The sequence below is a fragment of the Athene noctua genome, chromosome Z (genome assembly GCF_965140245.1).
Source record: "Athene noctua chromosome Z, bAthNoc1.hap1.1, whole genome shotgun sequence".
Taxonomy (NCBI): domain Eukaryota; kingdom Metazoa; phylum Chordata; class Aves; order Strigiformes; family Strigidae; genus Athene; species Athene noctua.
Window position 1 is genome coordinate 15,533,074 of NC_134077.1, and position 15,528 is coordinate 15,548,601.

Genomic DNA, 15,528 nt, shown 5'->3' on the forward strand with positions numbered 1-15,528 from the left:
AAAGTGTGAATAACAAAGATGCAACATCTTGTTTATGTCAGATTTTTCAGACATTCCATATACTGACTGGTGTGGGCAGACCATACACAATCACTTAGATGTGCATTCCTCCAAATTTTCTGGAATTTCAGGCTGTAGTGATGCAGTATCCCATGGTTCAGCCAGCAGCACCAAGAGTACAGAGCTTGTACTAGGTAAGTTTGAAAACGTTATGATTATTAGAAACTATATGTCTTATTTTTTAGGTATTGTGGGAAAATAGTATTTCATTTATACATACTGCAACAAAGTAATGGACATTATTTAAAAAAGCAAAAACCCCGAAAACAACAAAAAGAAAAAGAATTAAAAACAGTCACCATCTTCAGATGGTAGAATATACTTTTAAATTCCCCTTTTGCTTTATAGCATTTCTGCATGTTATTCAATAGCCCTGTATCTGACATTACCAGCAAATTGATTGCCTCTTTTCCACGCTGAAGATGGCTAAAAAAAATATATATATATTTAGAAATTACTGAATAAGTAAAGAGAAAGACATTTGGTTTTTAGGCTTGAGGTTTACATCTTGAATTACCATAATTTCTCATGAAGTAGCTGGTTCATAACTTCTGCAGCATCTGATAGAAAGGTAATCACTCGCTCCGTTTGCAGCATGATTTAGAGGTAGAGACAGCACTGTAATTGAATCTTACAGGTTTTTCCATTTATGAAAAGGTAGTTTACCTTTTTTAAATCTTACGTTAAAATTCCTGAAAATAGTATCTTTTTTTAAAGTTTTAATTCCCATGGAAGTATTAGTTGATAGTTCAGAATACATACATATAAGTGTGCATATGTGTTTATGGAATGCTAAAACAGACTTACATGGCATAAGATGAGCACAATCAAAGACTATTCTGTTTAACTCTATACTGTTTGTTTTTCTAGGAGTAAAATCAATCCCAGATGATACACCAGTATGCAGAATACTTCTGCGGAAAGAAGTATTACGTTTAGTAATCAATTTGAGTAGTTCAGTAGGAACTAAGGGCCATGAAACTGGACTCCTGACGTAAGTTCAATTCATTCCAGGCGTTTTAGCAACATTTAGTTGTATGTACTCTGTAAGATCCCTAGGATCTTTCTGATCAGTGATTATTTCTGACTTCCTAAAAAACTGTCAAGCGGGTAAGGTTGAATGTAATGTAAAAGCTAAGCAAACAATTTTCCTTTTAATATTTTTTTCTCTGATTTTAATTTCTTACTCTTCCCTGCTCTTTTTGAAATCAGTAATTCAACTGTAGTGATACTTCATCACATACCCAGTATATCCTGCATCTTTAAAAAGGAAACAATAATTCTTTTTTGTTATTTGTGCCAAATAATATATATCTGATAAGCAGAATAAAAAAAGTAACTTCTTGAGGAACAGAAATCTACTTTGACCAAGAATATAACTACTGGAATTAATTTATAGAAAAAAACCTCATGTTATAGGACTATAAATCCAGTGACTAGCTTATAATAGAACCCATAGGTTTCTGGGCTACTGACATTGGAAACTGACATACAGCTGCTAAAAGAAAATGTAGAAAATGCTCATTTTAGTTTCAAAAATGCTTACAGGTAATTAAATTAGCAATTTCTTATTTTTTTATTACTGTTGTACATGTGGATGCCAATTCTCTTGGTACACTGTTCTCTTTCTACATGTATTATTTTAAGACTAGGTGATCTCAGCAATTCGTATAAATCATATATTCTTTTTCATCTCATTAATACAGATTTCTTTGTACAAAATAATGCTGTCTGTTCTGATTTTCTTGCTTCGTCAGATCCAGAATTTATAATGCCTATTACTGAAGAGTTCTACTTTCTTAATGATGACAATCAAAATCTAATTGAACAGTCTTAAAATATGAGGGAAATCTGTTCAAGACTTACAAAATTTTGTTTTTTCTGTTATTCAGAATTAAGGAGAAGTATCCCCAAGCATTCGATGACATATGCCTTTACTCTGAGGTGTCCTACTTGTTAGCACATTGTACATTTCGACTTCCATCTCGAAGGTTCATTCAGGAGCTATTTCAAGACGTACAGTTCTTACAAGTGAGTGGAGGGTTCAGATGCGATGAAGGCACCAAAATGTGCCAGGTGTTACGGGTTTCACGTTCTGAGTAAAAGACACCTTCAGATATGTCTTAAAGGAAACCATTTTATGATGTCTCCAGTAAAATCTCTAACAACATTAATACTTTATCTATCTTTTCCTTTTAGATGCATGAAGAAGCAGAGGCTATTTTAGCAACACCACCAAAACAGTCAGTGATTGATCCATCAGCTGAATCCTGACCTCTGTCTTGCACAGTGCATTGCAGACAGACTTTCTGAAATCCTCAGACAACCTCTGACTGGATAAAAAGCTTGGAGCATCATCTTCTAGACTGTTCCAGAAGCTACTGGTACCTGAAGACTGAACTGAAACCTTTTTCTTCCTCAACCAGTTACTACCCCACTCTTTTGAGCCCTTTGGGGATATATTAAACATAACCATAGTTTTAATAATAGTAATTATCAGTATATGCAAGAGCCGAGCACTGAACACCTCCATGAGTTTTCATTTCATTTTCTATCATAAAAAAAAAAGGACAACATGCAGAGACATCTTTTTTGATTGACTTCTGATTCTGTTCCAGAGAAGCAGAACGAGGCCTTGCTTTTTAAGCCCTGCATAGCAGGCATCAAAGATGAGGGTGCATTCCATCGTCAGCAGTGGGGAGCCATGCTGTAATCGTGGACACCAGGGGATTAATGTTAGCCCTTCTCTGTTGGTTTTTATACTGTTTATAACACTACTTGGGGGTTTGTAACTTCAGACAGAAAGAAAAGCCTCTCTGAATCTGAGGTTTCTTTTAATTTATTTTAATATTGCTATAGCTGTAAGTCATTTTATTAGCAGTCCCTCCAATTTCATTATATTTACATACACGTACCTTATCTGAACCAGTTTAAGGATTTTCACTACAGTTTGATTTTAAAAATAACAAATCATTTAAACTTAAAATACTGAAGTCAAATTGTTTTCCCTGAATGATATGCATGTGTTTGCAGTTCCTACGCTCATGCTCATATAGTATGAATGCTGGTCTTACTCTTAACTAAAATCCTTCAAAAAGCATGATTTGCATCAGATAAATTAATATTGTATGAACTAAACCTGAAGACATTTAATCATTGCTGCTTTTGTGAGAAGACATAGTATGAGTGTTTTCCAAGTTCCATGGAAACAGCCTTTTATAAAAACAAAGGTTTATTTGAATTTTCAATGGATGAGTGATCAAGCATCAGATAGTACTAATAATTGTAGTGAAAAGCCTTAAATACCAAATTTTGGAGCAGCAGTACTTACAATTTTATACTGGTATTTAAGACTTGTTGCAAACGTTAAATGATACAGTGACTGTTAATGACTGAAATAGTTGCCTCTATCATATTACCAGTGAGGTTTCTAAATTAATGAGCGCAAGATTAAAAAAAGAAAGTAAGAATCCCTGTCACTTTTCTCATGAATTTAAAGATTCAGAAGCCTTTATACAAAGGTAACATAAATATATGCATATGTGTATATACAGTAGCATGGCCACCTTTGCTAGAATGCCTGTAATAGAAGGGATTACCCTTTGATTTTGATATAGGTGAATAATTCAGCTGGACTGTACTAAGAAGAACGTATTTTTATCCATTCACTTTTACCATTTTTTATAATTGATGGATTAATACTTAAGTGAAGATAAGTGAAATTTATCCTGATGCTCATACCTCTGTTCTTACTAGCTATGCTACTGGAGATTTCAATAAGTAGTCCTGTGAACAGTAAAACACGATTCTTAGTGAAATGCAAAATTTATTTGTTCTTAGTGGAAATCTCATCTTGCCACATAAGCACTGCTTTGCAGCTATGACTTCACTGAGTTATGTGCACTGCATACCATCAGGTTCTGGTAAAGCAGATTGTAAGTTGCTGCTCATAGTCAAATTTAGTTCCTAAGATATCCTTTTCATGAGTTCCCTTTGAAAGAAGGACCGAAAAGAAGCTGATTCATCTATGGTCAGTGACATAAATAATATATCTGTGTGTCAAGGCATGTTTGAAATACTCTGAAAACATGCTACACCAGTAACTATTGGACTTCTCTGGTCATAAGAAATAAATGCTTCTGTAAAACCAAAATGCCAATCACAGTAGACCAAATAGTGGTATAAACTCCAAAGGAAATAATGTAGTTTTCCCAAAAATGGGGCTAGCATATCTTATACAGTAGTTTCAAACACTACCTCAGTTAGGCTAGAGTATAAGAGATTTGTTTTAATAACTAGATAGGGTTACACCAAACAACTCCATGTTATTTTTCTGCAGTTAAAGCAAAATAAACCAGTTTTATCACCTGTATTTAAAAAAAACCCTTTGTTCATTTGTTACCAGTTTAACCCATAGCACTTAATGTAGAAGGTGCCGTAGGAAGGCCTGTGATTATAAAAAGGTAAGCAAAAGTGATGTCAATATACTTCTGAAAGAATTTCCATCTTGAAATGCTTATGTGTTCTGAACACTTGCTTGTGTGGGGATCCATAACAACAGAAACTTGATGTACGAATTATGGCTGCAAATTCAGTTATAAAACATAATTTTTCTTCTGAAAGTGTGTGAGTCAGAGATTTCAACAAGTATGCATCAAGGTTGTGAAGTCTGTACTGTACATAACATAAAACATTTCTAGAATTTACATATTTACATGAAGCTCACATTAATGTTTCATTTTAATTGGCAAATGAAGGGATACTGTTATTGAAGGAATTTTATATTGGCCTAGATATAAACTGTGAATTTCTAATTCTGTAGATTTCTCTTTAAAAATATCCCTTTCAAAGTTCTTTGGGGTTTTATTTGCTTCATGATAAAACTTAAAGAGAAAATGATAGTAAATAAAAATTGTGCTTGTATTAACCCTAATAAAGAATCCTTCCACTTTCCCTAGAAAGGTTTCCAAGGGAAGCTGACAGACCACCCACTTTGTATTTTTCCAATACAAACAATTGGCAATACTGTTGAATAAATGGTAAAGCATATAGTATTCCCTTGCACTATATACAAATACAATTTTGTTGCTGTGGCAAAGAAAACTTGTGAATGATTCAACATACTGAGACAAAATAGGCGTCTCTGAGGCAAAAGCCTTTGTGGCAAGGAGAGGCTGGGTGTGAAACCAATAGCATTTAGACTACTACATTAGCTGGCTAACTTAGTCTCCTTTTACAGTCAGCAGAAAGGGGATAGCCCTTTCCTAAGGGCAGAGACCTAACTAAAGGGCTCCCAGTTGCTTCCCTAAGGGGCTGTTTCTCTCCACTCAGTGAGGAGGACAAAGCTGCATGCTGTGAGTTTCCTTTTTGGAGAGAGACCTTTTCAGCTGCCGAAATTCAGAGAAATTCAGATGCTGAATGCTTCTAGCTGTCATGGACATTGCTTGGAGCTGGAAATGGTCAGGCTTTGTTTGAGGTGCCTAACTTGTATGTTGGACCCCGGGGATGTTGTGAAGTAGTTGCTTTTTCCTCACCTGACAGCTGTACTTGACCTGGTGTACTTATCCTAGATGTGCTTCCATTTGGTTTTGTTGTTTTTTCCCAAGACATAATGAAGTGCTGAAGTATGCAGTAGTCTAGGGCACAGGAGCTTGACACACTGAGGTAAGACGCTCTTACAAACATTTTAAAAGGCAGCAGTGAGAATTCTGCCCATACTTTATGTCATTTTGAAACATATGTTGTCTTGAATTCAAGTTGTAATTTGTAGTGAGAGACTGAGAAAACCTATAGCACCTTTACTAGGCACCTGAAGAGAAAGGTAGCTGTTTTGAGAAATAGGTAATAAAGCCTAGTGAGAAATGAAAGAGTTGTTGCTGCTTCTTCATCTGTGTTGTGGTCTTGGTGTTTGGCTGTTTGAACTGCAGGAAGCTGGTATTACCTTACAAGCAAACGTGAGCTCAAGCTGAGCAGTCACAGTGGAAGAATTCTTGCCAGGCTTGGGAGTGTCTCCAAGGTTTCTGCTTGCCTCTTGGCAGGGCTGCACAGAAGTCCTGTTAACGTGGAGCTTCACTGAAGCCAGTTGAAAGCAGGTCATGTAATTTTTTTTAAGTTACGCTTCTATTATAATGTACTTACTAGAAGTATACTAGGAGAGAACAAAACCAGAACTATAAAAGACCTTTGGGAACATGCTAGAAACCGTGTTTGTATTTTGCTAGAAGCTCCCCATCTCCTTGAAGGATCTTGTTTAACTCCTGATTTTGGTTCCTTGGATAGAGTGGATGTGGATTTTCTTTGGACTGTTTTTGTAACATAGATGGACATCAATGCCACAGCATGCAGAAATTGCACATTTTGCTTGAATTGCTTTGTAAAATACACTATTTTATTTGAGAAATGTGATTTATGCCAAAAAGTGTAACATGCCATTTTGCCACTGAATAGGTTGTTTTAGCACAAGGTGCAATGTCTAAGGGGGAAAAGGGCAGACATTTTGTATATTTAATTGGAAAACTGTTCCAATACTGGGCTGTCAGCATCCCTGAAACTGCATTACAAGAGATTATCTAAAGTAATCATTCTGAGGAGGGAAGGGATCAAGGAAAATTTCAAGACTTATTTTCCCTGTCCTGTGTGGTCTTTTTTATTTAGTAATACGCTGCTACATAATTGGAGGTTCTAGTGTTTGTAGGTCACTGAACAGACATTGAAATCTGATTTATATTGTATACCTGTAACATAGAAAGAAAGAAAAAGTATTTATATATTTTCCGTAAAAATATTGCATTGAGCTGTGTATAATTTAAATGGAGGCTTGTCCCAAAATGATAGTGCCCATCTTGATTTTTTTTTTGTTTTTTTCTGTATAGTGTGTACAGTTCATGTCAATGGGCATTAAAAGCCTCCTGAAGCATAATCTTACAAAGGGATGCATTGTTAATAAAATGTACTTAAACTTCTTACAGTTGTTCTGGTCTGTTATGTACCTCTCAGCACTAGAAGTAGGTTGAATTTTATTTATATTTGTAAGTTACTAATTAACTATAACAACCTGAAGCTTTCCAAATAAACACTTGTCAAAAATATATTTTACATTAAGGCTTTGTAGGATGTCTTACAAACATAGAAGGAGACTCTTTTAATAGGCTGTATACTATTTTTATTTTTAAAGTTTAGCATACTGATATTGAGAACTAATAATTTTCCATTAGGTGATAGTTTTAAGTATTAGCATTTTAACAGCTGTGAAAGTTGAATTATAAACAAGAAAAAAGATAGCAGTTTACAATTTTGAAATTCAACTATTAATGCAAGACAGATGTCTTAAAAAATACATAAAAATTACATATGCCTATCCACCCATGGAAAAATACTTTTGTAATCTTTAGGTCTAGTGCCTGGACTGTACTCTTAAAGTCATTATCCTCCTTGGAATCCTCTGTTTGTGTGCTTTTAAGCAGAGGTGGTATCATGAAACACCACTCATCAGGGCCAGCAAGCAGAAAGGTTTATAGGTGGAAAGGAGCTACTTCTCATCACCTTGCCAAGCAATCTGGTACTTAGTGAAGTGTTTCCTTGCTTCCAGATAATGAAGTTTCATCAGTGCAGGATATCGCTAGGGAAGACCAAGGGGGCTGAGGTAGGGACTCTCCACCAGCCAGTGTGTCTCACCCCACCACTGGAAGGCACAACTACATCACCTCCTGCCACACCCCCTTCCCTCCTTCCCTGGGCTGAATTACCACAGCCAAGCCACAGTGACAGCAGCTTTTTCAAAATTAGGAATTTGTACTTTGATACAGCTGTCTTCTGACGTGACGAACTGCAGCATGTTGAAATTTAGAATGTTTCATGGGATAGTCAGATGTTTTTGACTGACCTCTGTATCGGAATTCCTTAGATGTGTAACTCCTGATTTAGGATACCTTTCAAATCTTTTTAAATAAACAGGCCTTTTTTTGAAAGGCACAGCTTGGAAGCTTTATTTCGGTAGTGGTAAAACAGCTCCCTTCTGTTTATTGGCCTTTTTTCCAGCAGTAAAACATTTAAATTACTCAAGTACATGTGATGAAATGCTTTGGAGAAAGAAGTGTTCCAAGTTGTAAATATGCTATGGTATCAAATTTTCAAATTCACTGTAACTCGAAGGAGAGTAATGTAAAAAGAGGAACAGTTTCTCTTGGATATCTTCATTGAGTAACATCAGCCTCCTCTCTTACTTTCCAGTTCTCTGTCAAGCTGCAGTTCAGCTAAACGTGACCAGCCATGTTTCCTTACTCCACTGTCTGATGGCTGAAAGGAAGGACTATACTGCATTATTTTTTTTCTACTTATCAGGTAAATCTGTGTGATCTACACATGGACACCACAGTGTGTGTTGACTGGATACTTCTAACCACAGTTAGCCATCTCTGTGGTTGTACCTGACCTTTGCCTGCCTGAAGACTTCTCCCCCCGTTTCCAGTCAGTGCTTGTCTCAGCCAAAGCCCATGCAAGGTCTTACTGGTTTTCATGTCGCAACACAGCTCGTGGACATTACAACACTGTAAATGTCTGTAAGAACAGTATAAAACCCATATGTGGTCTAGTATCAAAACTCATTCTGTCTGAAGCTGCTTAGTTTTTAGGAAGTGTGATTACCTAGTTAAACAGGGAAGATGTGTAACTGCATTTTAGCAAATCAGCTGAACGGTTCATTTTTTTCCTTTTGAGAAGTGCTTATTTTGTGCTGTGATAACACCTCTGCAAACAGTTGTCCTCCTGGAATAATAGTTCCTTTCCAATTAACTTCCCCCATTTCTTTGTTTAGTAATAAGGATTTTGTTTAGGATAGTAAAGGGTCATTCTTCCAGGCAGAGAAGGCAGAAGTGTGAGGAGCCCCAATTGCTAGAAATGAGAGTGGCAGCCCACTACCAGAGGACTGTACTACAAAAATCTGTTTTCTGCACTCTTACAGCCACCAAGTGTAGCTAGAAGACAGGTGAAGTAAAAGCAAGACAATCATTGGATTTTGGTGCAGAGTAGCACTCATAGAGAAGTAAAAGTTCCTCTGATCTTTCAGTAACATGCCACCCTGAATTTGGATAACCCTTCCCTGTTGATTCCTTACATCATTTGAGAGAAAAAAAACAACCCACCTGACACATTACTGGGCTGAGGCAGACTCCAAAGCTGGGTAATGGTCCATTCACAATACACACTAGCTAGGGCTGGCCAGAGGACACAGTAAGCACCCACAGAATACTGCAAGTGAAATAATACACTCCTTGAGCACAATAACCTACCTGCTTGTTTAACTTGCCCCTCTACTTTCTGAATAAATTTTTAATCTCTGCAACATAAGAGTATTTCTTTGCATCAGGCTATGAGAAACTGCTGTGATCTAACCTTCTACATCATTCAGGCCACAAAACAGGCTGTAAATCTTCTGTATGCCTGTAACTTGTGATGAAACCATAGCATACATCCTTCCTGTGCACAAGTCAGTATTTTTAAACTAGTCCTGAAGCAAAAGCTTTGCAGTGTTAACAGAAGCAGTGCTTCTGGTCTTGTGAAAGCCTTCATCAGAGAAAGTTGTCGGGGTTTTAGAAATTCTTATTTATATTGTGTAACAAAACACTGGATGGACTTAATTAATGGAGATTACATCAAAACCTCCTCCCTAGGCAGTGCACATCTGTTTGTGAAATGTATCTTGGACTAGTCTTTCTGCCAGCTGTTTCTCTGGGTGTTGAGGAAGCATCTTCATTAAAAATATCAAAGTAGTAGTGTGGCTGGTACAGCACTACTGACAATTCTGGCTGGCTTGCTTGTAGTCTGTCTGGTATTTGATAGGGGTCAGATTCCACTGCAAGATGAGAAGAATAAGCAAAATTTTCAAACCAAGTATGAGTCTGAGGTGTAGGTGTGGATATAAAGTCTCTCTCTTCATTTTCATTAGGGTAAATCCAGGAAGAGTTGTGACCATCAATCTTATTTTCTGTAGATGTTGAAGACAGCTGGCTCCATGGATGTAATTTCTGGGCTTCGGCCTTACTGTCCACTGCTAGCATGTCAGGAATGGTGTCACTTATTTTCAATACTTTCTCAGAACCAATCTACAATAGAATCATAAAACAAAAAAAAAATACTTAATGAAAAAATCCCCGAGTAAAGGAAAGGGAGTGATTACTTCAAGCACTTCTAATATTGTCTTATAAATTTTTTTAGTTTGGATTTTTTCAGACAGATTAACAGAATTTGAAAGAAAATGTATGTACAGAATGTTCAGTGGAAGCTGTACTTTATGTGGAATTTATCGGTATTTATTTAGAGATTTCTTTTTAAAGTTCAGTATGACTACATTTGAAGAAGGACCATGTCCCTCTACTTTAAAGTCTTTGCCAGGTTTGTGATGTGTGCACTTTTTAGTCTGAAACCCAGCAACTGGAAGGCAGCAGCACAGACTTCTCCCTCTGATGCTAGTGTTCAGTGAACACCAGCAGCAAAAAGGGCAGCAGTCCCATGTGTGCCAGGGTAAAGACAAACTCATAGTTTTGCAGCCCCTTTGCATGCTTCATGGAAGCAGTAGCTCCCTCTTTGAAAGGCCTACAGAAGAAGCTGAGGCCTTTTGCCAATCCTTTCCTCCCAGACAGACCTGGCAGAGCCCCCTGCATCCTTCTGAGGGCCAGCAAGTGCATCTCTGCTGTGCCCTACTGCAGAGGGTTCTGTGGGGCAGGAGGAGTGGGCAGATACAGTTCACAGGTTGCAGCAAATCTAGTCTGTTGTGTTCAGACAGTGCTGGGTTTTAAAGACTAATACTGGAAAAATCACCTGCTGTATCAAAATATTTCATTTATTCTCCAATTATACTTCTGCTTTTTGCAGTAACAGACTGCAGAATATAAACTGATCACTGCAGTCACAAGAATATAAAAAGGAGGACTTTTCACTACATTATATTAAATTATGTTACTTTCTGTATAATAAGCATCAATCATTTTTAAATGTAGTCTATACAAGAAAATACTTTTCTGAAACTTTACTAACCAAAGAATGGAAAAATTAAAAATACTAGATTTCTAGTGATCTTACCTTAAACTCTTTGAATGACAACACTTTGCTCTTGTTAGGACTAGGTATTACAGGACAGCAGCACTCCTTCACCCTGGAAATAAGACCGCAAAACAAGTGACATGTCTGTTCTCTCATCAAAGCATATTCTACCAGCAGAAGCCACACGTAGATGTATAGAGAAACAGCAGCAGGTGATGAGTGTCTCAGAAATGCCACAAGCCAAATACTTACAACATCCACACAGTTGGACAGCCAAAGGAAAAAAATGAACAAGGCCTTACAAAAGGCTGGAAGCAACAAGACGCAGCTGTGGTTTGGGAATTGTACTAGTTATGTTCTCTGTCTACAACAGAAAAATGCATTATAACTTACCATGTCATCTTCCAGCGACATACAGCTGCTACTAGTGATGGAACTATCATTAGCAGGACTAGAAGGTACAGCATGTTTGCTATGAAAGAAAAATACTTTAAAAATTTGTTTGCAACTTCTCACTGTTAAGTCAATATAGCTTGAGTTTCTGGGAGAAAAATAACAGCAAGATCACATGGAATAGCTGCCACTAATTCAGCAATAAAACTGTGTGGCCTATAGTTGCTACATAGTTTAGCTGAAAGTTCTGGGATACAGCTACAAATCTTTGGACCAAAACTGAATTATTACTAGATTAATTTTAATTTGCCCGCATGTTGGCATCTTAACTATAAGGGTAAATTTCCAAAAGTTAAGACAACACTAACTTCACCTAACTATTTGGTTTAGGTTTTCTCTCAAATCCCCAAGGATGACAGATTTTCACCATGAGACATCGGCAGAACATCTGTACCTCCAGTATGGATGGACTATAGTAAGACAGACACTGCACAAGTGTTCACGCTCTCCTAGGATTTATGCTGACAAAACAATCTCAGTATTTCCTTCTAGCTGAAAGACACAGCTCTGGGCTGTTTTTCACAAACAGTTGAGGCTATAATAAGCAGGGCACTGGGGAGCACTAGTTAGTGCTCACCCTGCCTCTGCCCTGCCCAGTGCCCTTGCCCTGTGCCAGCAGTTAGTGCGTCCCTACCACACACCACAGCAGGAAATGGCCATGTGTTACATTCTCCTTCTGTCTTTTCTGGGTTAGTTAAGACCCCCCCCATTTTGATTTCCTGCGCGGCTGTACAAATGTCTGTGCCTGCGCAAGAGAAGGCTGGCTACTGGGAGCTGGAACACGGGTGTAAGAGACAGAACTGCCTCTGCAAGGGTAGCCTGAGAGTTCAGACACTCTTCTGCTAGTTAGCCTAAAGAATGCAGTCTCCTCCCATGAGCTAATGCTTCACCCTTCCTACCCCTCCCCCTTCACCTCCACCCCCAATATGTTTTCCAAAACTGCGCATCTCTGATTTGGATCGTAAGTTTCACAACCACAACTGCTGAGTGGTATTTTCAAGGGAACAGAACTACAGGCAATTGATTTCCTGTTCTGCTTTGGTGAACAAATCTGCCCAGTTAGCAAACTACAATGCTGAAGCCAACAACCCTTTCTTATTGACTTATTAAGGAGTTACCTTGGCAATGGCTTTAAAGCCTGATGAGAATAAGAATCAACATTAGAAGTTCAAGAATCCATACAGATTTGCGCACTGGTCTGTAGTTTTGGAAAACAAGTTAAATTCAAATGCAATTCTTCAATGCATTCTAGCAAACAGGGCTCACTAGTCATGTAAATGTGCATATATCAAGCTATTTCCCAGAAAGATAGAAGACTTAAATAAGGATATAAGATTATTCTTATTTTAAAATAAAAAATCATAGCTACTTAGAAGTATAAAAATGCCTTGTGGTTATGCACATTTTGTTTCTCAGCTGGATCCTCTCTGAAGTGCACATTAGATTGAATTAGATGTTTTCCTTTAAGAAAGGAAGATTACTCTAACCTTTTAAATCATCCACCTTCTGCTGGAAGACAAATTTCCACAGCCAATACTCACAGTTAAATGGTGTATCGATGTATCTAAAGTTAACAATGGGAGTCTCTCCTCCACCTGTGTATGCTTTAACCACTAGTTTGTATTTTGTGTTTGACAATAGGTGTTTCACAGTATATCTCTTTTCTTCTGGGTTTTCAATTGTGTATTTACATAGCACTGATTCATCTAAAATGAAACAGATAAGATAGAATCATGGAATCACACAATCACAGAATGGTTTGGGTTGGAAGGGACCTTAAAGATCATCTAGTCCCAACCCCCCTGCCATGTGCAGGGACACCTTCCACTAGCCCAGGTTGCTCCAAGCCCCGTCCAGCCTGGCCTGGAACACTGCCAGGGAGGGGGCAGCCACAGCTGCTCTGGGAAACCTGTACCAGTGTCTCACCACCCTCACAGTGAAAAATTTCCTCCTAATACCTAATCTAAATCTACCCTCTTTCAGTTTGAAGCCATTACCCCTTGTCCTATCAGTACAAGCCCTAGTAAAAGGTCTCTCTCCATCTTTCTTATAAGCCACATTTAAGTATTGAAAGGTTGCAATAATGTCTCCCCAGAATGTTACAAATCAACTTAACTGAGACTGCTAGACTACTGAAATAACAGAACGTTTGCAACTCGCCTTCTTTGTAATTTGCACACTCTCTTTTTGAGAAGGATGATGCATCCCGACTCATTGACTCTGGGCTGAACTCACATCCCTTCTAACTGGACTGTCCACAGCATTACCCATCCTCTGGCAGACCACCTAATATCTTGCTGCCAAAAGCTGCAACTGTGTATTTTAATTTCATTTTACTAGAACTTTTTAACAGAATGATTTGTGTTTTGCCATTTCCTTTTTCACCAGAATCCTGTAGCCCTTAACCTTAGGTCAAGTTCTTTGACAACATTCAAAAGCAAGAAATCTCTGCTGAAAAAAACTCATTTGCCTCTATTGTGCAGCTCCTGGACGCCAAGGAGTAAAGGGTTAGCTTATTCCTTCTGTTCCCAGTCATAGTTCTTGTCTGCTAGCTCAGACGAACCAGGAAGAAGGAAATCTTCAATTTAAACATTTTAAAGTCTACCTGGGATTACTCACAGAATTATGGTACTTCTATGGTTAGTTTAGTTCTGACAGGAATCCCTATATAAGCCTCCTTCAGTTCAAACTTCCCAGCCTGGTACTAGTCTAATAAGCCGAAGGATCTGATAAATGACATGACCCAACTGAAAGAAAAGGCAAGGAAAAAAAAATTAAATATCCTTGAACATGTTGGAAACATCTGAAAATTAAAGTGGACCAAAGTCAGCTGGAGCATTTTTGAGTGTGGAGTAGGAAGATCAGATATAAAAGTCTAAACATGGCTTTGTGCCACCCCATGCTCAGTTCTGCTGAAGGAACTCCATGTAGAGCACATCCACAAATAGTTTCACTTTAAAAGAATTTAAATGGGGAATTACACAGTGCTCCAATCCTGAAGGAAACAAATTGTATCCCATCTGTTTCTAAAATACCCCAAATCCTAGTAAAACTAACAGACTTCCTATGATTCTCATCCAAGCAGACCACAAACAGATGTTTTTGAAATTCATCCAGAATTCATATCTCAAGAGGCAGAAACCTGACTCCTCCTACACTACTGCAAAATTTTTTTCTGGAGCTTACACTGAAGTTAGAAGGAGCTACAGACAACAGGATGGGGGCTATAATTCTTATAAAGCCAGGACACACTTCCACCCATTAGCACCTCAAGCATTAGAGAGAAATAAAAAGTAGCAGGTTTGAAATCTGTATATTGCCTCATGATCCCATTTGCCTGGCTAATATGAACTTTCTAGGAGGCTGCAATATCAGCAATAGTCATGAAGTCTCTCAGCTGTAACAACACAACTTCCTAAATCCCAGAGCTCATTTACCTGGAAGAACATGTTTTCTGGATCCTTTCAGACTGCAGTCCTCATGTACAGGCGACACATAAACATGGTAGCCTCTTACAAAACCAGGCTGTGACTCATTTGTGGGATAAGAACCCCAAGATAGTGTTACTGCATTGAAAGTCAGTTCAACTTTTTCCACAACAGGGTCAAGCAGAGGCGCTGGAAGAAAGGAAATTCAAGTTAAGCTTGACATTATTCTTCAAGAATTTTATCTTGTCACTTGAATAACATCTAAATTCCTATGTGGTGTTTCTGTTTATATCTTACTTGTCTTTAAAAGCTGAACAGAGCCAAAGAGCTCCACAAAATCTGTTAACTTCATAGAGCCTTCATGCAGTCCACATTATACACAAAGCTAACAGCAGCTTTGGTTAGCTATTCTAATTAACACAAACTCTACCTGGTCACTACACTAATCAAATATCCTAGATGGAGAGCCATATACGTTGTACAATTTTAAATACTTCACAGATGATGTTGAAACAACACAGCAAATACATATTTAGCCAGTTGCAGGAGG

The 15,528-nt window shown here is 37.8% G+C and overlaps 2 protein-coding genes across 6 annotated transcripts in view; one reads left to right on the forward strand and one right to left on the reverse strand.

Annotated features, from left to right (window-relative positions):
- Window positions 1–7,022, forward strand: part of RICTOR (RPTOR independent companion of MTOR complex 2) — a 91,431-nt gene extending 84,409 nt beyond the window's left edge. Inside the window, exons 35-38 of the mRNA XM_074932779.1 lie at window positions 42–194; window positions 931–1,054; window positions 1,953–2,091; window positions 2,260–7,022. Of these exons, the coding sequence (XP_074788880.1) occupies window positions 42–194; window positions 931–1,054; window positions 1,953–2,091; window positions 2,260–2,334 (491 nt within the window). The 3' untranslated portion in view covers window positions 2,335–7,022. The remainder of the gene's footprint in view (window positions 1–41; window positions 195–930; window positions 1,055–1,952; window positions 2,092–2,259) is intronic.
- A 99-nt stretch (window positions 7,023–7,121) lies between these two features.
- Window positions 7,122–15,528, reverse strand: part of OSMR (oncostatin M receptor) — a 34,018-nt gene continuing 25,611 nt past the window's right edge. For all 5 annotated transcript variants that reach the window (XM_074932783.1, XM_074932780.1, XM_074932784.1 and 2 more), the window contains 5 exons: window positions 14,988–15,167; window positions 13,092–13,256; window positions 11,491–11,569; window positions 11,137–11,209; window positions 7,122–10,160 (listed from right to left, as the gene is read on the reverse strand). In XM_074932783.1, coding sequence (XP_074788884.1) covers window positions 9,711–10,160; window positions 11,137–11,209; window positions 11,491–11,569; window positions 13,092–13,256; window positions 14,988–15,167 — 947 coding nt within the window. In that variant the 3' untranslated portion in view covers window positions 7,122–9,710. The remainder of the gene's footprint in view (window positions 10,161–11,136; window positions 11,210–11,490; window positions 11,570–13,091; window positions 13,257–14,987; window positions 15,168–15,528) is intronic.